Genomic DNA, 22,880 nt, shown 5'->3' with positions numbered 1-22,880 from the left:
ACTTCAGCTCTTCCTCATGGATAGTTAATAAGGTCATCCTTTCTGAAAAAAAATTACTCTTTCACAGTAATATTACCAAGGCTCCTAAATTAGACATCTATTATCAAATCCCTTTTTTTAACTACTTACACAGAGCACGGTCTATCGTCAGAATAAATACTGATTTTAGAGGTAAGTTTTTAGCTATTAGAACTCAACGGCTAGGTTCTCACTATAAAGCAGAAAATAAATAAGGATTCACTCCCCCAAACAGCAGATGTTAGAAAAATTTGCTGAAATACATGGGACCTATAAATAGGTCACAATTCATACAGTTCACTTTTTCCATCTATAGTTTCTGGAACCAAACATGTTTGTTGCACTTGATATGTCTCTTGACAACTCTTACATTACCCATTAATTATGTTCTTCTCCTACTTGCTGCCAATACATTACTTTGGAAGAATAACATATATACCACTGAAACATAAAGTTATTACTTGGAACTGCTAGTATATATAAAGTAAGATACTATTGGCAGGACCAATGATATGTTTTAGGACACCTCTTAAAAGATGTAGGCAATGCAGTTTTTGAGAACAGACAACTTAATGATGGCCTAATTCTACTGTGATTTAAAGGTCAAGAAAGCTTTTATAAATAAATGTTTTTCCTTTTGAATAATTTATATGCTATTTTGTAAGAATATTTGTCAGCTAACTATATATAGGTCAGAGATTATTCCTAGGCTTAAACTATCATATATTAAAATCAGTTTCAGCCAAATTCTTTTATTTTTCCTTACATGTGATTTTTATTATAGAATTATCTATATGCAAATTATATAAGTATTAAAAATTATAAAATGTAAAAAAAACATGAAGCTTAGAAGGAAAGCTAACTGTTGCAAGATCGAATGCTACTGTGTATATGACAGGTACTGAAACATCATCAAGAGCAAAGATTCTTAGAGCCGGACAGGTAAATAGGTACAAATCCTGGCTCTGTGACTTATTACTTGTGTGACCCTATCTGACCAAGTCCTCATTTACTTCTCTACCCTTGGATACTACATCTGTAAAATAGAGATTTTTTTTCTAATACTATCACATAGGATTCAGAGAATTAAATCAGATAACACGAGTAAAACTCTTAATCCAGCATTTACTGGTGCAGTATACTTTGGTTAATATTTTGTTATAATCTAGTCATAAACATTAAATTTTAGCTCATAAATGTTTGAGTTGAAGAAAAGTTTTGAAAAATCTTAACCAAGGCATAGCTTAAATCAAAGCTCTGCAATTCTTTAACAGATCAAGTAGTTTAAATCAGGGGCACCTGGCTGGTTTAGTCTGTGGAGGAGCATGTGACTGTCGATCTCAGGGTTGTGAGTTTGAGCCCCACGTTGGGTGCAGAGAGTACTTTAAAAATTTTTTTTTAATTTTTATTTATTTATGATAGTCACAGAGAGAGAGAGAGAGAGAGAGAGAGAGAGAGAGAGGCAGAGACATAGGCAGAGGGAGAAGCAGGCTCCATGCACCAGGAGCCTGATATGGGATTCAATCCCGGGTCTCCAGGATCGCGCCCTGGGCCAAAGGCAGGCGCCAAACCGCTGCGCCACCCAGGGATCCCAAAAAAATTTTTTAAAAATCATAAAAATTTAAAAAAAAATAATTTGTATCAGTAATGTTAACCAAATAGCCACTAGAAATAACTTTTACTTTAAGTACAAATATGAAATGTGTAATAAATTTGGCAGCTTTCTAAGAAAAAAAACTCTTAGAGATGCTTTCAAAACTACCCAAATCATTAATATAAGTAAAAATCATTATTTCTACTAAGTACAATTGACCCTTTTGAACTGTGTGGGTCCAATTATATGCAGAATTCTCTCTTTCTTTCCTTCTATTATTTATTTATTATTTTTAAAACTCTGGTATGATTAACATATAGTGTTTATCCTACTTTCATGTGTACAATAAGGTGATTCAACAATTCTATGCATTACTCAGAGCTCACTACGGTAAGTGTACTCTTAATCCTCTTCACCCATTTCACTCACTCCCAACTCATTTCCCCTCTGGCAACCACATATGAGTGATAGCATGTAATATTTGTCCTTTTTTAAGTGACTTATTTAACTTAGCATTATGTCTTCTAGATCCATCCGTGTTGTTGCAAATTGCAAGATTTCATTTTTTAAGGTTGAATATTTCTCTGTGTGTATGTGCACACGTGCATGCATGCGTGTACATATATCTCACATCTTTTTCCACCCGTCTATCAATGGACCCTTGGGTTGCTTCCATAATTTGGCTATTGTAAATAATGCTGCAGTAAACATGGGGGTGCGTATATCTCTTTGATTTAGGTTTTTTGTATTCTTTGGGAAAATACCTAGTAGTGGAATTGCTGGATCACTGGTAACTCTATTTTTAAGTTTTTGGGGAACCTCCATACTGTTTTCCACAGTGGTTGCACCAGTTTGCAACCCTACCAAGAGTGCACAGGGTTTCTTTTTCTCCACATTCTCATCAACACATGTTGCTTCTTGTGTTTTTGATTTTAGATATTCTGATCGGAGTGAGGGAATATCTCGTTGTGGTTTTGGATTGCATTTCCCTGATGATTAGAGATGTTGAGCATCTTCTCATTTGTATGTTGGCCATCTGGAAGTCTTCTTTGGAAAAATGTCTGTTCATGTCTTCTGCCCATTTTTAATTGGAGTATTTGTTCTTTTGGTGTTGAATTGTATTAGGGTTTTTTTGGGGGGGGACAGATTCAACCCCTTTTCAGATATATTGTTTGCAAATATCTTCACCAATTTAGTAGGCTTTTTGTTTTGTTGATTTTGCTGTGCAGAAAGTTTTTATTTTGATGTAGTTTTGCTTTTGTATCCCTTGCCTTAGGAGACATATCTAAAAAATGTCAGAAAAATTACTGCCTATGCTCTCCTCTACGATTTTTATGGCTCATGGCTCACATTTAGGTCTTTAATCCATTATCAGTTTATTTTTATGTATGCTGTAGGAAAGTGCTCCAGTTTCAATCTTTTGCATGTAGCTGTCCACTTTTCCCAACTGCATTTGGTGAAGAGACCTTTTTTCCCCTTTATATTCTTGCCTCCTTTGTTGTAGATTAGTCGACCATATAATCACGGGTTTATTTCTGGGCCCTATATTCTATTCCATCGATCTATGTGTCTTTTTGTGCCAGTCCTATACTGTTTTGATTACTACAGCTTTGTAGTATATCTTGAGATCTGTAGTGTATCTTGAGATCTGGAATTGAGATTCCTCTAGTTTTGATCTGGCTTTCTGGGGTCTTTTGTGGTTTCATACAAATTTTAGGATCATTTGTTTTAGTTCTGTGAAAGACACAGTAGGTATTTTGATAGGGACTGCATTCTGTAGGTCATTTTGGGTAGTATGGCCATTTTAACAATATTAAATGAGCATGAACTCTCTTTCCATTTGTTTGTGTCATCTTCAGTCTACTTTATCGATGTTTTATAGTTTTCAGAATACAAATCTTCACCTTTTTGGTTAAGTATATCCCCAGGTATTTTATTATTTTTGGTGCAATTATAAATAAAGCTGTTTACTTAATTTCCTTTTCTGTTGTTTTGTTATTAGTGTATGGAAATGCAACAGATTTCAATATATTGATTTTGTATCCTATGAATTTACTAAATTCATTTATCAGTTATAGTAGTTTTTTGGTGGAGTCTTTAGGACTTTTTATATATGGTATCATGTCATCTGCAAATAGGGAAGACTTTACTTCCTTATTACCAATCTGGATGCCTTTTATTTCGTTTATTGTCTGATTGCTGAAGCTAGGACTTCCAGTACCATGAAGAATAAAAGTGGTCAGAGTGGACATCTTTGTTTTGTTCATGATATTAGGGGAAAAGTAACCAGTTTTTCCCCAGTGAGTGTACTGTTCACTGTGAGTTTTTCATATATGTCCTTTTTTATGTTGATGTTTGTTCCCTCTAAACCTATTTTGTTGAGGGTTTTTAATCACGAATGGATGTTATACTTTGTCACATGCTTTTTTCTGCATCTATTGAAATAATCATATGATTTTTATCCCTTCTCTTGTTGATATGATGTATCACATTTATTGGTTTCCAAATATTGAACCGTTCTTGCATCTTAAGAACAAATTCTACTTGATTGCGGTAAATGAAATTTTAAATGTATTTTTGGATTCAAATTTGTTAATATTTTGTTGATTATTTTTGCATCTATTTTCATCAGAGGTATTGGCCTGTAGTTAATTTTTTTGTAGTTTCTTGATCTGGCTTTGGTATCGGTGTATTGCTAGCCTCATAGAATAAATTTGAAAGCTTTCCCTACTCTTCCATTTTTTTGAATAGCTTGAGAAGAATAGATATTAACTTTCTTTAAATGTTTGGTAGAATTCACCTGTAAAGCCATCTGGACCTGGGACTTTCGTTTGTTGGGAGTTTTTTGATTACTGATTCAATTTCATCACTGATAATCGGTCTGTTCAAATTTTTGTTTCTTCCAGATTCAGTTTTAGGAGGTTATGTTTCTAGGAATTTCTCCATCTCTTCTAGATTGTCCAATTTGTTGGCATGTAATTTTTCCTACTATTCCCTTATAATCCTTTGCATTTCTGTGGTGTTTGTTGTTATTTATTCTTTTTCATTTCTGATCTTGAGTCCTTTCTCTCTCTTTCTTTCTCTCGTTCTCTCTCTCTCTCTCTCCCCCTCTGACCCTAGCTAAAGATTTATCAATGTTGTTGATCTTTTCAAAGAACCAGCTCCTGGTTTCATTGATCTATTCTATGGGTTTTGTTTGGTTAGTTGGTTGGGTTTTTCTTTTTTTGTTTGTTTTGGTTTCTATTCCATTTGTTTCTCTTCTAATCTTTATTATTTCCTTCCTTCTACTGCTTTGGGTTTTGTTTGTTCTTTCTTGCTTGTTTTGGTATTTTTGTTGTTGTTCTTCTTTTTCTTTTGGTTCTTCTTTAAATGTAAGGTTAGTTTGAGATTTTTCTTGCTTCTTGAGGTAGGCCTGTATTGTATAAATTTCTATCTTAAAACATCTTTTGCTGTATCCCAAAGGTTTTGGACCACTGTGTTTTTATTTCCATTTGTCTTCATGTATTTATTTACTTTGTCCTTGATTTATTGCCCATTCACTGTTTATTGGCATGCTATTTAACATGCATGCATTTGTGTTCTTTCTCGATTTTTCTTGTAGTTGATTTCTAGTTTCATAGTATTGTGATTGGAAATGACGCATGGTATAACTTCAATCTTATTTAATTTGTTGAGACTTCTCTTGTGGACTAACACAATCTATTCTGGGGAATGTTTCATGTGTACTTTAAAGGGATGGGTATTCTGCTATTTTAGGATGGGGTGTTCTGAATATATCTGTTAGATCCATCCAGGTCAACATAGCATTCAAAGCCATTCTCTCCTTGTTGATTTTCTGTTTGGATGATCTGTCCACTGAAATAAGTGGAGTGTTGAAGTCCCCTAGTATTATTGTATTACTACTGATTACTTCATGTTTGTTAATAGCTGTTTTATTTGGGTGCTCTCACATTGAGTGCATAAATATTTATAATTGCTGTCTTCTTTTGGATTGTCCCCTTTATTATTATACATGTCTTTGTCTCTTGTTACAGCCTTTGTTTTAAAGTCTATTTTGTGATTTACATACCGAAGTCTCCACAGTATTGTTTGCTAATCTTTAAATAAAGTCCTGATCCGTGTGCATTTGTGATTATATGTGTACTCATTCTCTTACCTGAACTGACCAGAGCTTTCCCGAGTGGGGTTTCTAAAGGAGCATGTACAAAGTCGGCCTGCAGTCAGGTCTGGGTAGCATTTGCTTCCTGTTTGTGCCAATGTATCAATGTAGAGTTGCTCTGTTCTCTTCAACTGTATTTATTTCTGTGTTTCTCAGCATAAACTTATCCCATTGTATTTTTTATAAATAAATTTTTTTGAACGTTAAAAAAAAATAAATAAATAAAGTCTATTTTGTTTGATATAAGTACTGCTACCATGGCATTCTTTTTGCTTCCATTTGCATGATAAGTAGTCTTCCATCCCTTCATTTTCAATCCGCATGTCTCTTTAGGTCTGAAATGAGTCTCTTGTACGCAGCATATAGATAGGTCTTGCTTTTTTATCTATTCTGACACACTATGTCTTTTGAGTGGAATGTTTAGTCCATTTACATTCAAATTAAATGTTGATAGATATGTCCTTATTGACATTTGTTACTTGTTTTATGGTTGTTTTATAGTTCTGTTCCTTTCTTGTCTTGCTCTCCTCTCATAGTTTGTTAGCTTTCTTTAGTGATATACTTAGATTCCTTAATTTTTTGCATATTTATTACCAGTTTTTTGTTTTGTTGTTGCCATACGTTTATATATAACATATTGTACATGTAACAATCTATATTAAGTTGATAGTCACAAGTTTAATTCATCTTAAAAGCACTAAATATTTATTCCTGTCCTCTCCACATTTTTCCTACATAGTGTCATACTTTACATACTTTGGGGTTTTTTTTTTACTTTTTCTTTTTTTTATATACTTTGATTTTATAAATCTTTTGATTTTTATAGATAAACTTAATTTTACTGCTTTTATCCATCCTACCTTTCTTACTCTTGCTTATGGTCTTTCCTTTGCACTCAAAAAAACCCCTTTAACATTTCTTACAAGGCTGGTTTAGTGGTGATGAATTCCTTTTACTTTTGTTTGCCTTGGAAACTCTTTATCACTTCCTCTACTCTGAATGATAGCCATGCTGAATAAAATATTCTTGATTGCAGGGTTTTTTTCTTTCCATACTTTGTATATAACATACCACTCTCTTCTAGCCTGCAATGTTTCTGCTGAAAAATCAGCTCATAGTCTTATGGTATTTATGTAACTGTTTTCTCTTGCTGCTTTTAAAATTCTCTCTTTATCATTACTTTTTGCCATTTTAAATACAATGTTCTTGGTGTGCTTCCTGGGGTTTATTTTGCTGGGGACTCTCTGTGCCTCCTGGATCTCTGTTTCCTTCCCCAGATTTGGGAAGCTGTCAGCTATTATTTCCACAAATAAATTTTCTGCCTCCTTTCTCTCTTTTCTCCTCTGGGATCCCTATAATGTGAATGTTATTACACTTGATGGTGCTGCTGAGTTTCCTTAAGCTAAACTCATTTTTTATTAATTTTTTTTCTTGCTCCTGTTCAGTTTGTGTGGGGCACATTGTTAGCAAGCTAGCTGGAGTGTTCACACTCTGCTGTTTCCTACATGTGTTTGTATTCTAGGCTGAGGAGTGGGTAGGAAATAGAGACTTCCAGCTCTTTTGTTCTTAGAGAAGTCTCCCAAAGATCCTTGCCCCTCCTGCACAATCTCTGAGATTAGTAAACAAATCTCTCTCCCATACCTCAAGTGTTTGTCAAACTGCCATTTCTATGCTGTATCATTGGAGCTGTTTATTATGCTGTCTCTTTAAGGGTAAGAACTCAGTTTTTTATCACCCTTAGGCTCTCCCAGAGCCAAGCTGATAATTTTTAAAGTTGGGGTGTTAAGCTCCACTGACTGTAAAAACTCACAATGCGCCAAAACAAAACAGTTTAAAAACTCATGGTGTTAAGCCCCTCTAGTTTCCAGAGACAATGAATTTTTTCAATACAGTATAGTACTATGAATGTATTTTCTCTTCTTTATGATTTTCTTAACAGTTTTTCTCTAGCTCGCTTTCTTGTAAGAATTCAGTACATAATACATATGTACATTAACACCTATTTGTTATGTGTATTTATGCCTTAGGCTATTAGTAGTTAAGTTTTGGTGGAGTCAAAAAGTTATACATGGATTTTTGACTGCATGGGGCTGGCGCTCCTAGCCCCTGGGTTGTTCAAGAGTCAACTGTGTTTGTGTGTGTGCGTGTGTGCGTGTGTGTAAAATGCTTGTGCTCCTGGGTCCTCACAATTCTAAAAATGAGGAAAGAAATACTGCTCTCTTACTCTGCATCTCTATCCCAGCCACAGGACAACATTCTTGACCTCAAGGGCTCCCAATGAGACCACTGCCATGTTGGGTTAACTGACCATTCAGTCCCCTCCATGAACCAGAACTCCTTCCAGGAAGGGACTACCTCTATTTCCTTTTCCCTCACCTACTAGCAGCATCCTTCTGAGACAAGGGAGCTTTCTGAGCATGGAATCTGAAGATCAGCTGCTTCGGTGAGCTTTATCATCCCAACACCTACTAGCTCTGTGAACTTAGACAAGTTATTTAATCTATCTGGGTCTCAGTTTATCTGTAAAAGGGGGACAATAATGGTACTACCCTTTTTAAGTTTATTAGATGACTAAATTAGTTAATTCCTATTAAGTACTTAGAACCTGAAAAGTCCAAATTCATGATGGAGACTCAAATGTGGGAAGATCTGCAATCTTTAATTCATCTATCACCAAAAACACACAAAGAAAATCCTTTAAATATGCTTTTCTATTCCATCTTTTAATATCATCAATTTATCTGACCAAAATTAACATGATTTCTGGATGATATTCATTCATCCACTAGAAATCGGGACAAGTGAAAATAGGATGGAAGAGGCAAAGACCCTGGTAAGAACTAATCAAATACATCCTTAGATAATACTGAAGAAAATACTTGGTAGGTTAAAGTGAAAACAAATTCCTCTCTTTTCTTTTCATTAACAAAAGGTCTCCATTTCTCCAAATTTGGTCGCCCTAGAAACCGAGATTACATTGGATTCTGTAAGCAAGTCAGAAATTATGTCTAGGATCCACACTGCCAATGGACTACGGCTGCAGTAATCATTTGCCAGCTTGCAATAAGGCTTTAAAAGAGAACTCTTTAAAACTTAAATCATGGCTTTAGTTTGAAAACCTATGTAAATGATGTAAGGCTTCACCTGTAGACTCCAGGCATCCTCCTGTTGTATAGCATTAACTGGCTTCATCAGGAACAATGGGTTTCCTTCACAGTAGAATTCCCTCAGCTTCAGATTCTGAAACTTTCAAAACAAAATAAAAACTTCCTCGTATGATAAATAACAAACTTCACTTTTGAGGCTGTGTCTTACTTTACTTAGGACTTACAGTCCGTGTTAGTATTTTAACAGTATGACATATTCTAATTTTTAGAAGCATAAGAGTCTTCATGCTGGCATGAAAGGCAATGATTTTAGAGGTCCCTGGTGGCATCCACCCCATTAGATAACTGAAAACTTGTTCAAGATAATAGGACTGATTAGTAATAGCATAGAGTTTAGTCAATTAAAAGCTGGGAACATTTTGCAAATAATGTATTTGTTAGAAAACCAAGTATGATGAAAAATAGTATTCTAATATATACCAAAATCCAGTTTCAAAGACTACGAACCATGATCCATCTATGCTCAGTGCAAAAGGTAAGAGAGACAAAGGAAAATCAAAATGTTTTCACTATAACCTGTTATGCACAGTGAAAATTTTTTAAAAAGAGAATATAATTCACAAGGATATTGAATCTTCTATGAAGAACCAAAATTCAATTGTCTACCAATTGAGTCTACCATTTTAGTAGAAAAATAAAGGATTCTCTTATATTAATAAATATTGTGCCTTGCCTCCCAAGAACTCATGTGTGAACTCAAAGTTAAATTCATTTAGAAAATTACTTTTCTGAGCCTCAGATTCAGGTGAAAGAAAAAAGACCTCTATCTGCAGTGGTATGCTAGTAATGCAGTTCTCTGGGAAAAAAAAAAAAAAAGTAAAGCCCTGAATTGTGGAATGTTTTGATTCATTCCTGTAAATACTCTTATCATGGCTGATTCCAGTCACCAAAAAGAGAGTTGGGAAGAGAGGTGGAAAATTGGTTCTTGTGAGCCAGGATGAGCTGGCATCATTACACTTATGGGAGAATTTGAGATATTTTCCTGATTACAGCTTAGAGTTTGAAACACAGCAAGCATTCAACAAATTAAAATAATTGATAAAATATCTTTCCAGGGCATCATGTCACTAGGTCTTAAGAATCTCAGGAAATTTTTACAACATAGATAGCATTTTGAAATAAAATACAGAGCTCAAGGCCATGCTGGAACCACCTTGTCTTCTAGTTCCACAACAGACATTCTGATTTTGCTAATGCAGTTTCCTATGTTGTCCACCATCAGGAAACAACTTAGAGAGCTGAATCCAAGGGTAGCCCTTAGTCAGTGCTGGGCATGCTGAAATGAAGAAAGCACTCCCTGTGCTTAAGGGAACTGTCATTTTTTTCCCTTTCTGTCTTAAAGAATAACACTCCCTAATTTGTATTATAACTCATAGCCTTCTTTCAAAACAGATAAAAACTTTAATATCTTGCTATATGTAAATATCATTAAAATATATGAACATAATTTCAAATTTGACCACAGTTCAAAGGGCATACGTTTCTATTCTCTTCAAACCCTGTCACTACGCTTCCATCATACATGGTAATGAGTTACTCAGTTTACTAACTTAATACACAAAATATTTCAGAAAGAAGTCATCTTCATGAGAAGGAATTAATGAAATTCACTAGTATGTGCTTTGCAGCAGATAAGTTTCAATAACCTGAAGTCACACAATCTCTCAATGTCCATTTTGAATATTCCCCAGAACATTTTTCATACCCTCTCTCTGTGTGCACTATTGGGTCTCTGGTCAGCCTCACTTCTTAACAGAACAATATTTTTGGCCATTGTCACTCTAGTAGCACAATCAGTTATATTCTCTTCTATTTAATAAGATGCTGTTACATCTTTTCAGAGTCTCTTTGCTCATGCCTACTCAAACAACAAGAGTTACGAGTTTTATCTCACCTGGAACAATTTTGCCCCTCCCCCATAACAGAGATTTACAGACATTTTTGGTTGTCGTAACTGGGGAAAGGGGAGTATTACTGGCATATAAGTAGTAAAGAGCAGGGATGCTGCTAAACATCCTACAATGCACAGGACAGCCCCCACAAAGAATTATCAGGCCCAAAATAGTGTTGAAGTTGGAAAACCCTGATTTAGAGGTAAAAAAAATGATAAACATTCACTAATCTGTCGTAACTGGAGAGGGATTGGCAGCCGCAGGGAAATGAAGGTTCAAATAAGGGTTTTTTTGTTTTTTTTTTTTTAAGATGAAGATCACTTGAGCATGTAGAAGGCAAGTGCCAACAGAGAGAGATTAGAGAAAAGGATGATTGAAATAATAATGATCATGTGAACACAGAATGATCTTTGAATACTAACACCCTTGAATTATTTCCTCCTCTGTGGCCAGAAGAAGTGTAAGTGCAGGCAGGGATACATTTCAAGGTGTGGGCTTGGATCATTGATGGAGTCAGACATGTTCCCTTCAATTTTGTCTCTAAAATCGAGAGTAAGACCATCTGTTAACTGAGTTGTGAAACGAGGTGTCACTGTGGAAGGAGACATGAAGAAGGTGGTGAAAGTCTGGAATGTGCTACAGATTTTTGAAGAGAAACCTGGCCAGGGACAAGCAAAAATATTATACAGAGGTGCCGAGGGACTTACTGGAATCCCACATTTGTGGTGGGCTCTGTCTATGAATTGCTTCTATTTAGCACCCAGCAACCCAAATCCAACACTAAGAGTATGCAGAATGGATACAGCAGAAAGCAAGGGAATGGGTGCACTGTACATACTAAAAAGTTAATGCTTTGTGCCTTATGGTCTAGACTAGATAGAAAAAGAAATAATAATACAATGTTTTGGTGGACCAGGAGTAAAAGAAATAAGGTGATATGAAGTTTCAGTGACACAAAAGAAAAATAAAAAAAGATATGACTGTAAAGCAATAGGGAACTGGAAAATAGGAGTAACCAGTGCTCAAACTGTCATACTGGACTTTAATTCTTCCAGTTTAGAGTAGGTGAAAATGATGGTAAGATCCAGACATGGGTGTGGAGGTGATTTGGTAAAGTGAAGCCTGGGAAAGCTCATTAAAATCAAAGATTCGAGGAACTTTGTGCTGAAGTTGTTTGCACTGACCACCTTTACAAATGAACTTCCTGAGTAATGCCCTCAAATATTTGGCTACACCTGTGGAACATCTCCAGCCGGAGGTCCCCCAATCACCATAAATTCCAGCATTTGAAACTAAACTCATGTTTCCTCCACATTTTCCTCCTTCCTTTTTCTCATCACCCGCATCAAATACCCCTCCATGTTGTTTCAGTTCTACCTTCTTAAAACTTCTGGAATCTATCCTTTCTTTTTTTTTTTTTTTTAAGATTTATTTATTTATTTGTTTGTTTATTTGTTTGTCTGAGAGAGGGAGAGAAAGAACATGAGTGAGAGGAGAGGGAGAGAAAGTTAAGCAGGCCCCATGCTCAGCACAGAGCCCGATACAGGACTCAATCTCACAACCAAGACCATGATCTGAGCCAAAACCAGGAGTGGACACTCACAACTGACTGCACTGCCCACACCCCCCTGGAATCCATCCTTTATTTACATCCCATTCTCCCACCCACCTCCTCACTACCTCTGCAGAATCTCTTCCTACTCCTAACCCCAGCCACTAACCCTCGCTGCATGGATTAAGGCCCTCCCCTGATATGAAGTATTGCAATAGTCCTCAAGGTAGTCTCTCTGCAAACGTTTGCTGCCAAAGTTATCTTTTAAAATGAGAATCTGATCATAATACAACCCTGCTTAAAATGTTTCAATGTTCTCTTTTGTCCACAGAATAAATTCAAAAGCCCCAGTAGGACATAATTGGCTTTCCTCAGCCAGTCTCTCCAACCCTCTATCCTAGGAAGCCACCTTCACCCTTATACACCAGCCATTCTGAGATATTGTAGGGGTCTACGAGGTGCCTGTGTCTTATCTCACAGTTATTACCCATACTGTGCCTTCTACTTACTCCATCCTGGATCACCTCTTCCTCAAGATGAAAATATATCTACCTAAGATTCTCTGACTTCTACCAAATGTTTCCCAGTCTACTTTTTGCGCCTTATATATAAATCAGACCACCTTTAATTATAAGAAACAATCATTGTTGAAAAAGTCAATCTTCATCCATCAGACTTTGGTCTCGTTAAGAACCATATCTTAAGTACCTACGGAATGCAACCTCTAAATGCAGCACTTAGAACATAACTGGTGCCCAGTAAATAGTAAATTAATAGATGCCTTCTCAGAAGCCCCAGGCACACACAGCTCTCCCTGGGAACTCAAAATGTTCGAAGCCTTCTCCAGAGGTGGTCAATTGTAACTGTTCCTCCAAAGCCCCAGGCCTCAGGAATGATATATAAATTCAGCAAATCCTTCTGTTGCTTTAGACTAGCCTAAAGTAATAAGGGAAATCATAAGGGTCTGGTTTAGCAAGGACATTCTTAATGTAAACAAGGAGAAAGGAGGCTAAGAGTTCATATTGACTAAAATAGAACCAATAAGTAGGGCAACTGCAAATTACCATGGGCTCTTCAGACCATTCCAAACAAAGTTCATGGGTTACCTGGTAGCAAGAATTAGAAGTTCTAAATAAGGTAAAGCCGAACTGGTAAAAAGGATAAGATTTTATTTATTTTATTTTTAAGATTCTATTTATTTATTCATGAGAGACAGAGAGAGAGAGAGAGAGCGAGAGAGAGGCAGAGACACAGGCAGAGGGAGAAGCAGGCTCCATGCAGGGAGCCCGATGTGAGACTCGATCCCGGAACTCCAGGATCACGTCCCGGGCTGAAGGCAGGTGCTAAACCGCTGAGCTACCCGGGCTGCCCGAGAATAAGATTTTAAGTGTAAGGTCATGGCATTCAAAAAATATATGAACAATTCTAAAAAGGACAGAAACAAGATTTGTGACCAATGAGAAACTCAAGAAAATATATGATAAACTTCATATCTAATCAAAATTGTGTAATGAGTGGGCTGATATCATTTGAACATAAGAAGCCAAAAACTCTGTTCTGGGAACCCTTCTCTCACATTCTGTATGAGTGGGAGTGAGAACAGGCATAAAGTGACCAAAAGATCCTTCGGTATCTGCTGGATACTTGGCCCAAGAGAAGACCCTTAGAAGGAGTTGAAGAGGGGAGGCCAAGAGAAAATTAGAGGGAAAGAGATAGCTAACTGTCTAGTTCTACACACACACACACACACACACACACACACACACCCTTTCTCAATTCTGGCCAAGGAGAGGTGGCCAAAGACTCAAGCCAAGGCCGCTTCCTGCCTTCAGTACGCTGGGCCTTAACCTGATGGGACAGTGGCTGCAGCATCTTCTTCAGGCCTCTTGATTTAAACATCACTAAAAAAAACAACTGGTCTACAAGGGCTTGTTTGTATCTCCTCACAATCTCCACTTCACATCTCCTTTATACCCCACTTCTGTCCACGAACCACCTGAGAACAAACAGGGGAAGAGGCCTTTGTTTCCATGGGCCCTGAGGGCTCCATCCTCAACAGTGTGATCTCCTTACAATGTAAATTAGATCATATCACTCCCTTGCCCAAAACCGTCCAGTGGTTCTCATCTCACTCAAGATGAAATGCAGAATCCTCACACTGGCCTATACGTCTCTTATTATTGGACCCTGTACTATCTTTGACCCCTAGCACTCATTCTCTCACTTTCTCTATTCCTCTCTCCATTCTGGCAACATTGGCTTTCTTTCCACACATTCTTCACTTCAGATCATTGCACTTCCTACTTTTTAGCACTCTGCTCTCAGATTTGTCTATACCATTAAAATTCAGAATAAAATGGAATCATACAGGGGCGCCTGGGTAGTTCAGTTGGGTAAGTGTCTGCCTTCAGGTCAGGTCATGATCTCAGGGGCCTGGGATTGAGCCCCGCATTGGGCTCCCTGCTCAGTGGGGAACCTGCTTCTCCTTCTCCCTCTGCCTCTCCTTCTGCTTGTGCTTGCACGCTCTTTCTAATAAATAAATAAAGTCTTTTTTAAAAAAGGGAATCAGGGCAGCCCACATGGCTCCGTGGTTTAGCACCGCCTTCAGCCCAGGGCGTGATCCTGGAGTCCCAGGATCAAGTCGCGCCTCAGACTCCCTGCATGGAGCCTGCTTCTCCCTCTGCCTGTGTCTCTACCTCATTCTCTCTCTCTCTCTCTGTCTCTCATGAATAAATAAAATCTTTAAAAAAAATGGAATCCTACATTTACCTGTTTGAGAGGGGAAATGCTGATGACCCATGGACTCAAAATCCAAACAAGTTTTCATTAATGTGCAAAAACAATGGAAAGGCATTCTCACACGCATAAGCTAATTACCTTAACCAAAGAAAATTACTCAAGCTACAAAGCAATTGAAAAAGAGTAACAAAAAACAAGAATTGGGGCAGTACATTTGTTTTGTCTGTCAAAATGCAAAAAAATAAAATAAAAATTAGAAGGTGGGTGAGGGGATGGGTAGATAAAGGAGATTAAAAGTATTCTTATGGGAAAAAAAGTATTCTTATGGTGATGAGCACTGAGTATAGAATTGCTGAATCATTATATTGTACATCTGAAACTTATACTTCAATAAAAATAAATGAATAAAGTAGCTTCTTAGAAACATCTAAAGAAAAAACTTAAAAAAATAAAAATAAGCATTAGAATGCCCACTGTCCAACGTAAACAACGTTAGGGCAATCTGTTTATAAACAAATTTGCAATGTCGTCAAAAAGCCTGAAAATCATTCTTTCTCTTTGTTAATTCTTCTTGAGGGAATTCACCCAAAATAAATATTTGAAATGGGAACAAATGTTTATGCACAAAATATGTTTCTCAAAATTATTTAAAATTTTAAAAACTTTTCCTATACTGAAAAAAAAAACCTGGTAAATTATATGACATGGCTGAATCCTCTGGCCCTCTGTCTTTTCATGAGTTATGTTTAGGAAAACCTAAGCCTGGGTCATCCTCACCATCAGTTTTCCCTGTCTTTGCACTCATGCAAATAAGTGCCATTTGCAGAGACACACTGCAGGGTAGACAGGAATCCACAGTCATCAACTTCCAAAATGCCCTCAGTGGTTGCCAGAAATTCTCCTCTACTCAGCACGCTAGCCATAATTAACTCGGCTTTTTCTTTGCTGGCCTATCATTCTTTGCCCAACCATGAAATAGTTCTCCACTGAGCCCACCACATTCTTTTCATTTTATTTTCTTTACCCTAGGCAATTTTACCCACATCCACAATTTCAATTAAATCTCTATGCCAATGACTCTGGTTCCATACCCTATTAGCCAACTGCTTACTCAAAATCTGCACTTGCATGTCTTAAATACAAGTCAAACTCACCATGTCCAAGACTGAACTCATGATTTGCTCTCCTAAGGCTGGTCTTTTTCCAGTATTTTCTATCCTAGACAATAGAAAGCTTACTAGGCCATCACCAAATCCAAATTTACCTCTTAAATGTCTCTTGGATCTGTTTCAGGTCTTTCTACTCCTGCTACTACCACCTTAGGCCAAGTTACCATAATTTTTTGCTTGGCTTCAGCAAGTGTCTACCTGAAATTCACCCAACATTCCCTCTAGTCTCCTCCAATACATCCTCCACACTTCAGACAAAATATTTTCAAAATGCAAATCTGATTATGTCACCCCTTGCCTTAAATCCTTTGAGATTTGCGTAGTCTTTCAAGTAAAGATCAAAATTCTTACCCTATATCCTATATTCTTTGGCCATGGCCTCCTCCCATCCAATCTCTGAGCTCTAGCCATGCTCAATTATCTCCAGTTCCCTGAACATCCATGTTCCTTTCCAAGATCTTTCCACATGCTGTTCACTCTAAAAATGCGTCTTTTTCCTTTCATCTAATTGATTCCTACTTATTCTTCAGTTCTCAGCTTATGTCACTTTCTCCAGGAAGCCTTCCCTAACATATCTGTTGAGTCAGCCTACTGATCTCTTTCACAGACCAGTGGTTCTTTCTTTTAGTGTACTGATTTCAGTTTGGATCTATATATTCATAATGTTAATTACTTGATTAATACGTTTTCCCACTATATTATAGCTCAGAGAGAGCAGAGACCCCATCTGGTTCCTTACCATTATATCCCCAGTTGCAGTGCAAGATTTAGTATATAACATGTATGGGTATAGGAAGACAGACCTGGTATCAAATTGCCTTGTTTAAGTTTCAGCTCCATTAAACATATACTAGGACCACCAAACTTTTCCTCCTCTGCTGATGCTGCTCCAACCCCCATCTTCCACCACTATCCAGGGACCCCACCACCTACACATTTTACATTGTATGATTCTACTTGGACACTTGAACAGGGGCTTGACTCTTGAGCCAAAGAAAGCTAGTCACAGGCCTGGTCCAATCATATGCGATCCAACAGGCTTGCCTAATCATATACTCTTTGGGGAATTTAAACCAAGAAACATGGAAATAATTTGCAGCTGAGTTCTGGAAGCTGGAATAGAACAGCTATTATGGCAAGGAGCTGGAAACTCCACAGCAGGTTATGTGTATGCTGCATAAGCAGAGCAGCATTTGGAATATGGCTACATTATACCAACATACCAACATTATACCAACCAATTATAACAAGTGTGATGACCTACCAGTTCATGCTGCTGAAGATCCCAGCAGCTCCTTAACCTGAGAACACTCACTCCCATACCTCTGAGCTCCACCAAGCCGCTAACCATAGCTCCTGTTTGAATCCCTGTGAGAGTCTCCTCATTCTTCCCTATGTAACTAGTTAAATTCTATTTATGTTGCAACCAAAGAGCCAAAAGAAAACATGCACACCAATTTCAACATGTCACTGAATTCTCTTCTCCCACCTTCACAGCAGATAAACAATTCTCTCTACTGTTTCAGAATTGTTCCAACTAACCTTCTTGGGTGTTTTTCTGTGACTCCTTCTTTGCAAAATATAAAAATTTACTCCCTTCTCTCAATCTAGCTAAGATTCTCAAATCTTGGTTAACTCACTCTTTAGAAACAGTTTCAGGCTTCTGAAAACAGATTATGTAACTAGTACTTCTCCGCTACCTAGGGAAGCCATATACCTAGTGATATGCTTTCATCCATATTTCTAAACCTCACAGACCTGGTTACAGATGGAAAGCAGTAATCATCAGTAACCAAACTATAAAAGGCACTTTCCTTAGGAAATAACAAAGAAATCAAAGTTATCAACCTCTGCCCTTGGATAGTCTACAATTTAAACTGAAGAATTCCATCTTAAAATTTATTCATATCAGGCAACAATTCAGAGTAGTGAACCAGAAGAAAGATATTCAAAGATTTTGTAAAAGCTGTTTATGGTTTGAAAACCAATTGTGAGATGTTTGGTCTTCCATTTCTTTTTATTCTGACAGGAAATTAAAATGTTAGTGGCCAGATTCATGATGAGGACAGCAGAAAGAATGCCAGTTTGTAGCTTCTGCCTTGGTTTCTATGCAAGCCCCCATGTTTTAAATAAAGCTTCTCAAAAGTATAACACCTTTAATTCCTCTCCACATATCTTTGTTCTTCTTTATTCAAATTAGATATCAATATTTCAAGAATTCTTGAATGCTTTTCTTTACCTTCCCTTCAGTCACTGTTATTTTAACTAAAACACTCTTTCTTTTAAGTTTGTCATATAACTTTTCCTCCACACAATCTCTTGGTACAAGTCATTTAAAGTATCTGATGTGTGAATATAACCTATATCCATCTCATTGATTGTGAAGGTCAAATGATGGAGGACAAAGTATGTGGTAAACTTTAAAGCATTCTAGAAAAATTAAGTATTACACCAACATGTAGTCCATAGTCTAATGTATGCAAGTCACATTTATTGTTTTTCTGGCTTGTTAGAATCAGCCAATATTTTGTCTTCCTTTTTCTCCCCCCAATACTTTGCTTCATTTAAGTGCTATCAGACAGAGGTAAAGGCACCTTCATGTACTGCAAATATTTTAGCAAACTGATATAAGTAACTTCTAGTTTCAAGACAGTAAAACTAAGCACAATCAGTAATATCCCTCTCCATGACAAACCCTAGAAATTATATAAAGATACCTTTTAAAATACAAAATAAATAGCCACTTAAAAACAAGAAGAGAAATTTTCACAGGAACAGAAACTATTGTAGATGGTATCATTTGAAGAAGGAAATATCAACCCAGGATACTATGGAAGCCTAGGGAAAAATTCACACACACACACACACACACACACACAAGGAACTGAGGGAACTCAATACACAGAGGTAGGAGAGGTCTCCAGAAAAAAATGGGTAGTGAAACAACAGAGAGGAGAAGCTAGCAGATACTATGGATCCATTCTTATCCCACAGCCATGATCCACCTCCCACCTCCATTACCTCCTTTCCCTGAATCCTGCACACCTACAGCCCAATAGATGCAGTGCTTTGAACAGAAAGAGGTAAGAGGGACCCTAAATGGCTGGCAATACCAGGGAAGAATGAACAGCTATCAGCACGCATTATACCTGCTGGAATATTTTCAACCATTTTTTCTACTGTCACTGACCAATATAAACTCCTGTAAGAACTTTTTCTTCTCTCATAAAGTAACTGCAAAGACAGCTGACAGCTTTTAGGGAATCCCCAGTATCCCAAATTTAAAAATAGGATGAAAGTTTAAAAATAAAATTACCTGAAAATCACTGAGTGTCAATACCATTAGAAATAATAGAGGCAAGAATTTATATCAGAAGAAACAGAGCTAATAGGACAGGACTCTAAAGTAACTAGTATAATTAATATCTTTAAAGAAATATATGAAATATTGCCTTGGTAAAGCAAGTATCAGAACCAATTTTAGAACTTGGAAATGTAGAGCTTTCTAAAGCAAAATTTGACATTTATCAAAGCTGTAAAAGTATGCATAATTTTGATCTAGCAATTACATTTCAATGAATCTTTCCTAAGGAACTAATTAATGGTATATGCAAAGATTAGTTACAATGACATTCATTGAAGCATTTTAATTGTGGTGAAAAGTTTGAAATCTCCTACCTGTCAAAAAATAGGAGACTGCTTAAACATAAACAATGTCAATATGATGCACCCATTAAAAATAGAGGAGAGTCATATCACTATGTCATACACCTGAAACCAATGTAACATTGTACATGTAAAATTGATGTCAACTATAATTTTTTTAAGATTTTATTTATTCGTTCACGAGAGACACACAGAGAGAGAGAGAGGCAGAGACACAGGCAGAAGGAGAAGCAGGCTCCATGCAGAGAGCCGGACGTGGGACTCGATCCGGGATCTCTAGGATCACACCCTGGGCTGAAGGTGGCACTAAACCACTGAGCCACCAGGGCTACCCAGTGTCAACTATAAGTTTAAAAAGAAAGCACGAACCAGACTAAAATTAAAAATATTCAATAAGTAACCCAAATTTCCATAATAAATCTAGGTACCCAATGGAAAAATGAAAGAAAAAACAAAGAAACAGAAAAGTAGGAAAATATTTCAAGCAATGGTGAAATGTTTACAATAAAAGTTGAAAAGGCATGTTACAAAACATGTATGTATGAGTAACACACTGATATATATGAATACTACTAACAACACATTAGCATGTATGAATATTCTATTTTTAAAAAATCTATATGTGCATATCCACACAAGTATTCAGACCTTAAAAAAAAACTAGAAGAATATGAAAAAAATAAACCAACATGTCATGGTATGAGCATTCTCCCCTCCCCCAGCATGCTTAAATTATGCATAATTTTGCTTTTCTTCTTTTTGCTTATCTCTATTTTCCAAATAATCCACAGTGAAAAGAAATTCCCAAAATTTTTTACAAAACGATTAAACTTATATCACTCTAATTCTAATTCTGATCTGCAAACTTTCAGAAGATGCATTTGGGGATGTCAGCAACAGGAGATAGAGTCTTTCTGTACTGGATTAAAAGACCGAAAATACAGCTTCCCAAAGTGGATAAAATTTTCCCAGGACTAAAAGTATTTCAAAGATTTCAAGAAAGCTAGCTCAACATCTGTGCTGATTCTAAGATTCTCTCAGAAGTCTGAAAACTCTCCCACATATCTGGCCCATGAGATATAAAAGTAAGAATGTAAGAAATATTTTTTCAAGTTCCGTGCTGGTTCAGCTCATGCATTTCAATAATGAGGACTGATATGATCCCCAAGGAGGTGAAAACTGGCTTATGAGGGAACAAAACAACCTTAGATATTATTACAATGGCTTGTGGCCTTCAAAACTCAATCCTCCCTGATAATATAAGCATATACACAGTCTCTCTCTGGTGCAAAAAATGCAATGGGGTGGGGACAAGTTATTAGGGGGAAAATATCTTAGGCGGGAGGGCACAATAATAAAAAAAAAAAATGTTGAGAAACACTGGTTCAGCTACAGGAACATAAAACCCAAATTCTTTTTTTGCATATATCCTCTCTTGGTTAGGTTGCTTAGAGCATTCACTACTTTTATCTATTTTTTATTACACATGTTCACACATACATGTACACATGTTCATTTTAGAAAACTCAACTCTTCAATAATTTGCTTGTATGTTGAAATTTGTTTTTTTTTGTATGTTGAAATTTGTGACAAAAAGAATAATTTATAAAATGCTAAATTTTTTTCTAAGCATCGTGTTACTTTCTGTTTTCAAATAGAAGTGTTCAAAGCTTTGAAGAAGTGTCTACTGACTAGTAACATTAGTTAATAAAAAATAATAATAAAAGTTTTTCCAGGAACTCCACCCAAAAAATTCTCATTTCTTTTTCTCTGGGTCAGAACTGTGACACATGACCACTCCCCCCAAAGGAAGTTCAAGAGAAGAGGGTTTCGGACGGGACCTTTAATCAACTTCCCAACAGCACCTGCCACAGGGGTTCTGTATCATTCAAGTCTCTCTGATCATGTCAGCCGCACGTAGAGTACCAGACTCTCCTTCATGCTCTGATTCGTTTTTACGATGGTGTAAGCACTGAGAATAGTGCACAAAAAAACCCACAAAATCTCCCCTTCAGGGCTTACAGTGTTCTGTGTGCTTTCTTCATGAACTACCTAAAATTAAATTTCTCGTGTATTTGCTTTTTATGTCTTCCCCTCTAGAATATAAGATTCAAGAAGGTACTGGGTTTATTTTACTCACCTCTGTATCCAGAATGCCTACAACAGTATTTCCTGGCATACAAAAGATATGCAAATATAGAGACGCCTGGGTTGCTCAGGGGGTGAGCATCCGCCTTTGGCTCAGGGCCTGATCCCAGGTCCCTGCATGGAACCTGCTTCTCCCTCTGCCTGTGTCTCTGCCTCTGTGTGTGTGTGTGTGTATCTCTCGTGAATAAACAAAATCTTCTTTAAAAGATATGCAAATATAATTAATAAATGACTTAATAGTAAGGAAATGAGCCTAAGGAAATTGAAGGATCTCTACTCAAGAATAGACAGCTTATAAATAGCAAAGCTAATATTTTAAGAACCTCTAACACAAAAGACAGACATATAATCCCTTAAAATTCCATACTAGAGGTGCCAAGGTTACTGCCAGTGATTTGCTGACCAGTACCAGATAAGAAAAGCCAATTATGAGCACTCATATTCAGCTTGACTTCCAGTGATATCAGGTCATGTTGGTAACCTGAAACAGGCCACAGTGGGTGTTTTTACCCCACAGAACTTGGCAGATGCCACAAACAGAGCTAGTTGTCAAACATTTACCATCACACCACTGGATATCTCCTTCCCATCCCCATTTCCTTGTCTATTAATGCTAAAAGCACTTACATGAGCTACCCAGACTTCTCTCCTGAAGAGCTGCCCTTATTTTGCTGCTTCTGTGGGACTCTGACTTTTCAGCATGGTGCCCTCCTCTTGCTGTCTCAAACACTTCCCAAATCTCCTAAATCTCTGATCAAGGATCACAGCTCAACAAG

General features: G+C 36.9%; 1 protein-coding gene across 5 annotated transcripts in view; it reads right to left on the bottom strand.

Annotated features, from left to right (window-relative positions):
* LRRC69 (leucine rich repeat containing 69) overlaps positions 1-22,880 on the bottom strand; it is an 89,811-nt gene that overhangs the window by 20,315 nt on the left and 46,616 nt on the right. For all 5 annotated transcript variants that reach the window (XM_025433623.3, XM_025433621.3, XM_049103884.1 and 2 more), the window contains exon 6: positions 8,916-9,017. In XM_025433623.3, coding sequence (XP_025289408.3) covers positions 8,916-9,017 — 102 coding nt within the window. The remainder of the gene's footprint in view (positions 1-8,915; positions 9,018-22,880) is intronic.

The sequence above is a fragment of the Canis lupus genome, chromosome 29 (assembly GCF_003254725.2).
Source record: "Canis lupus dingo isolate Sandy chromosome 29, ASM325472v2, whole genome shotgun sequence".
Taxonomy (NCBI): Eukaryota; Metazoa; Chordata; class Mammalia; order Carnivora; family Canidae; genus Canis; species Canis lupus.
The sequence above is the reverse complement of the archived record's forward strand: the minus strand, read 5'-3'. Positions and strand labels throughout refer to the sequence as shown.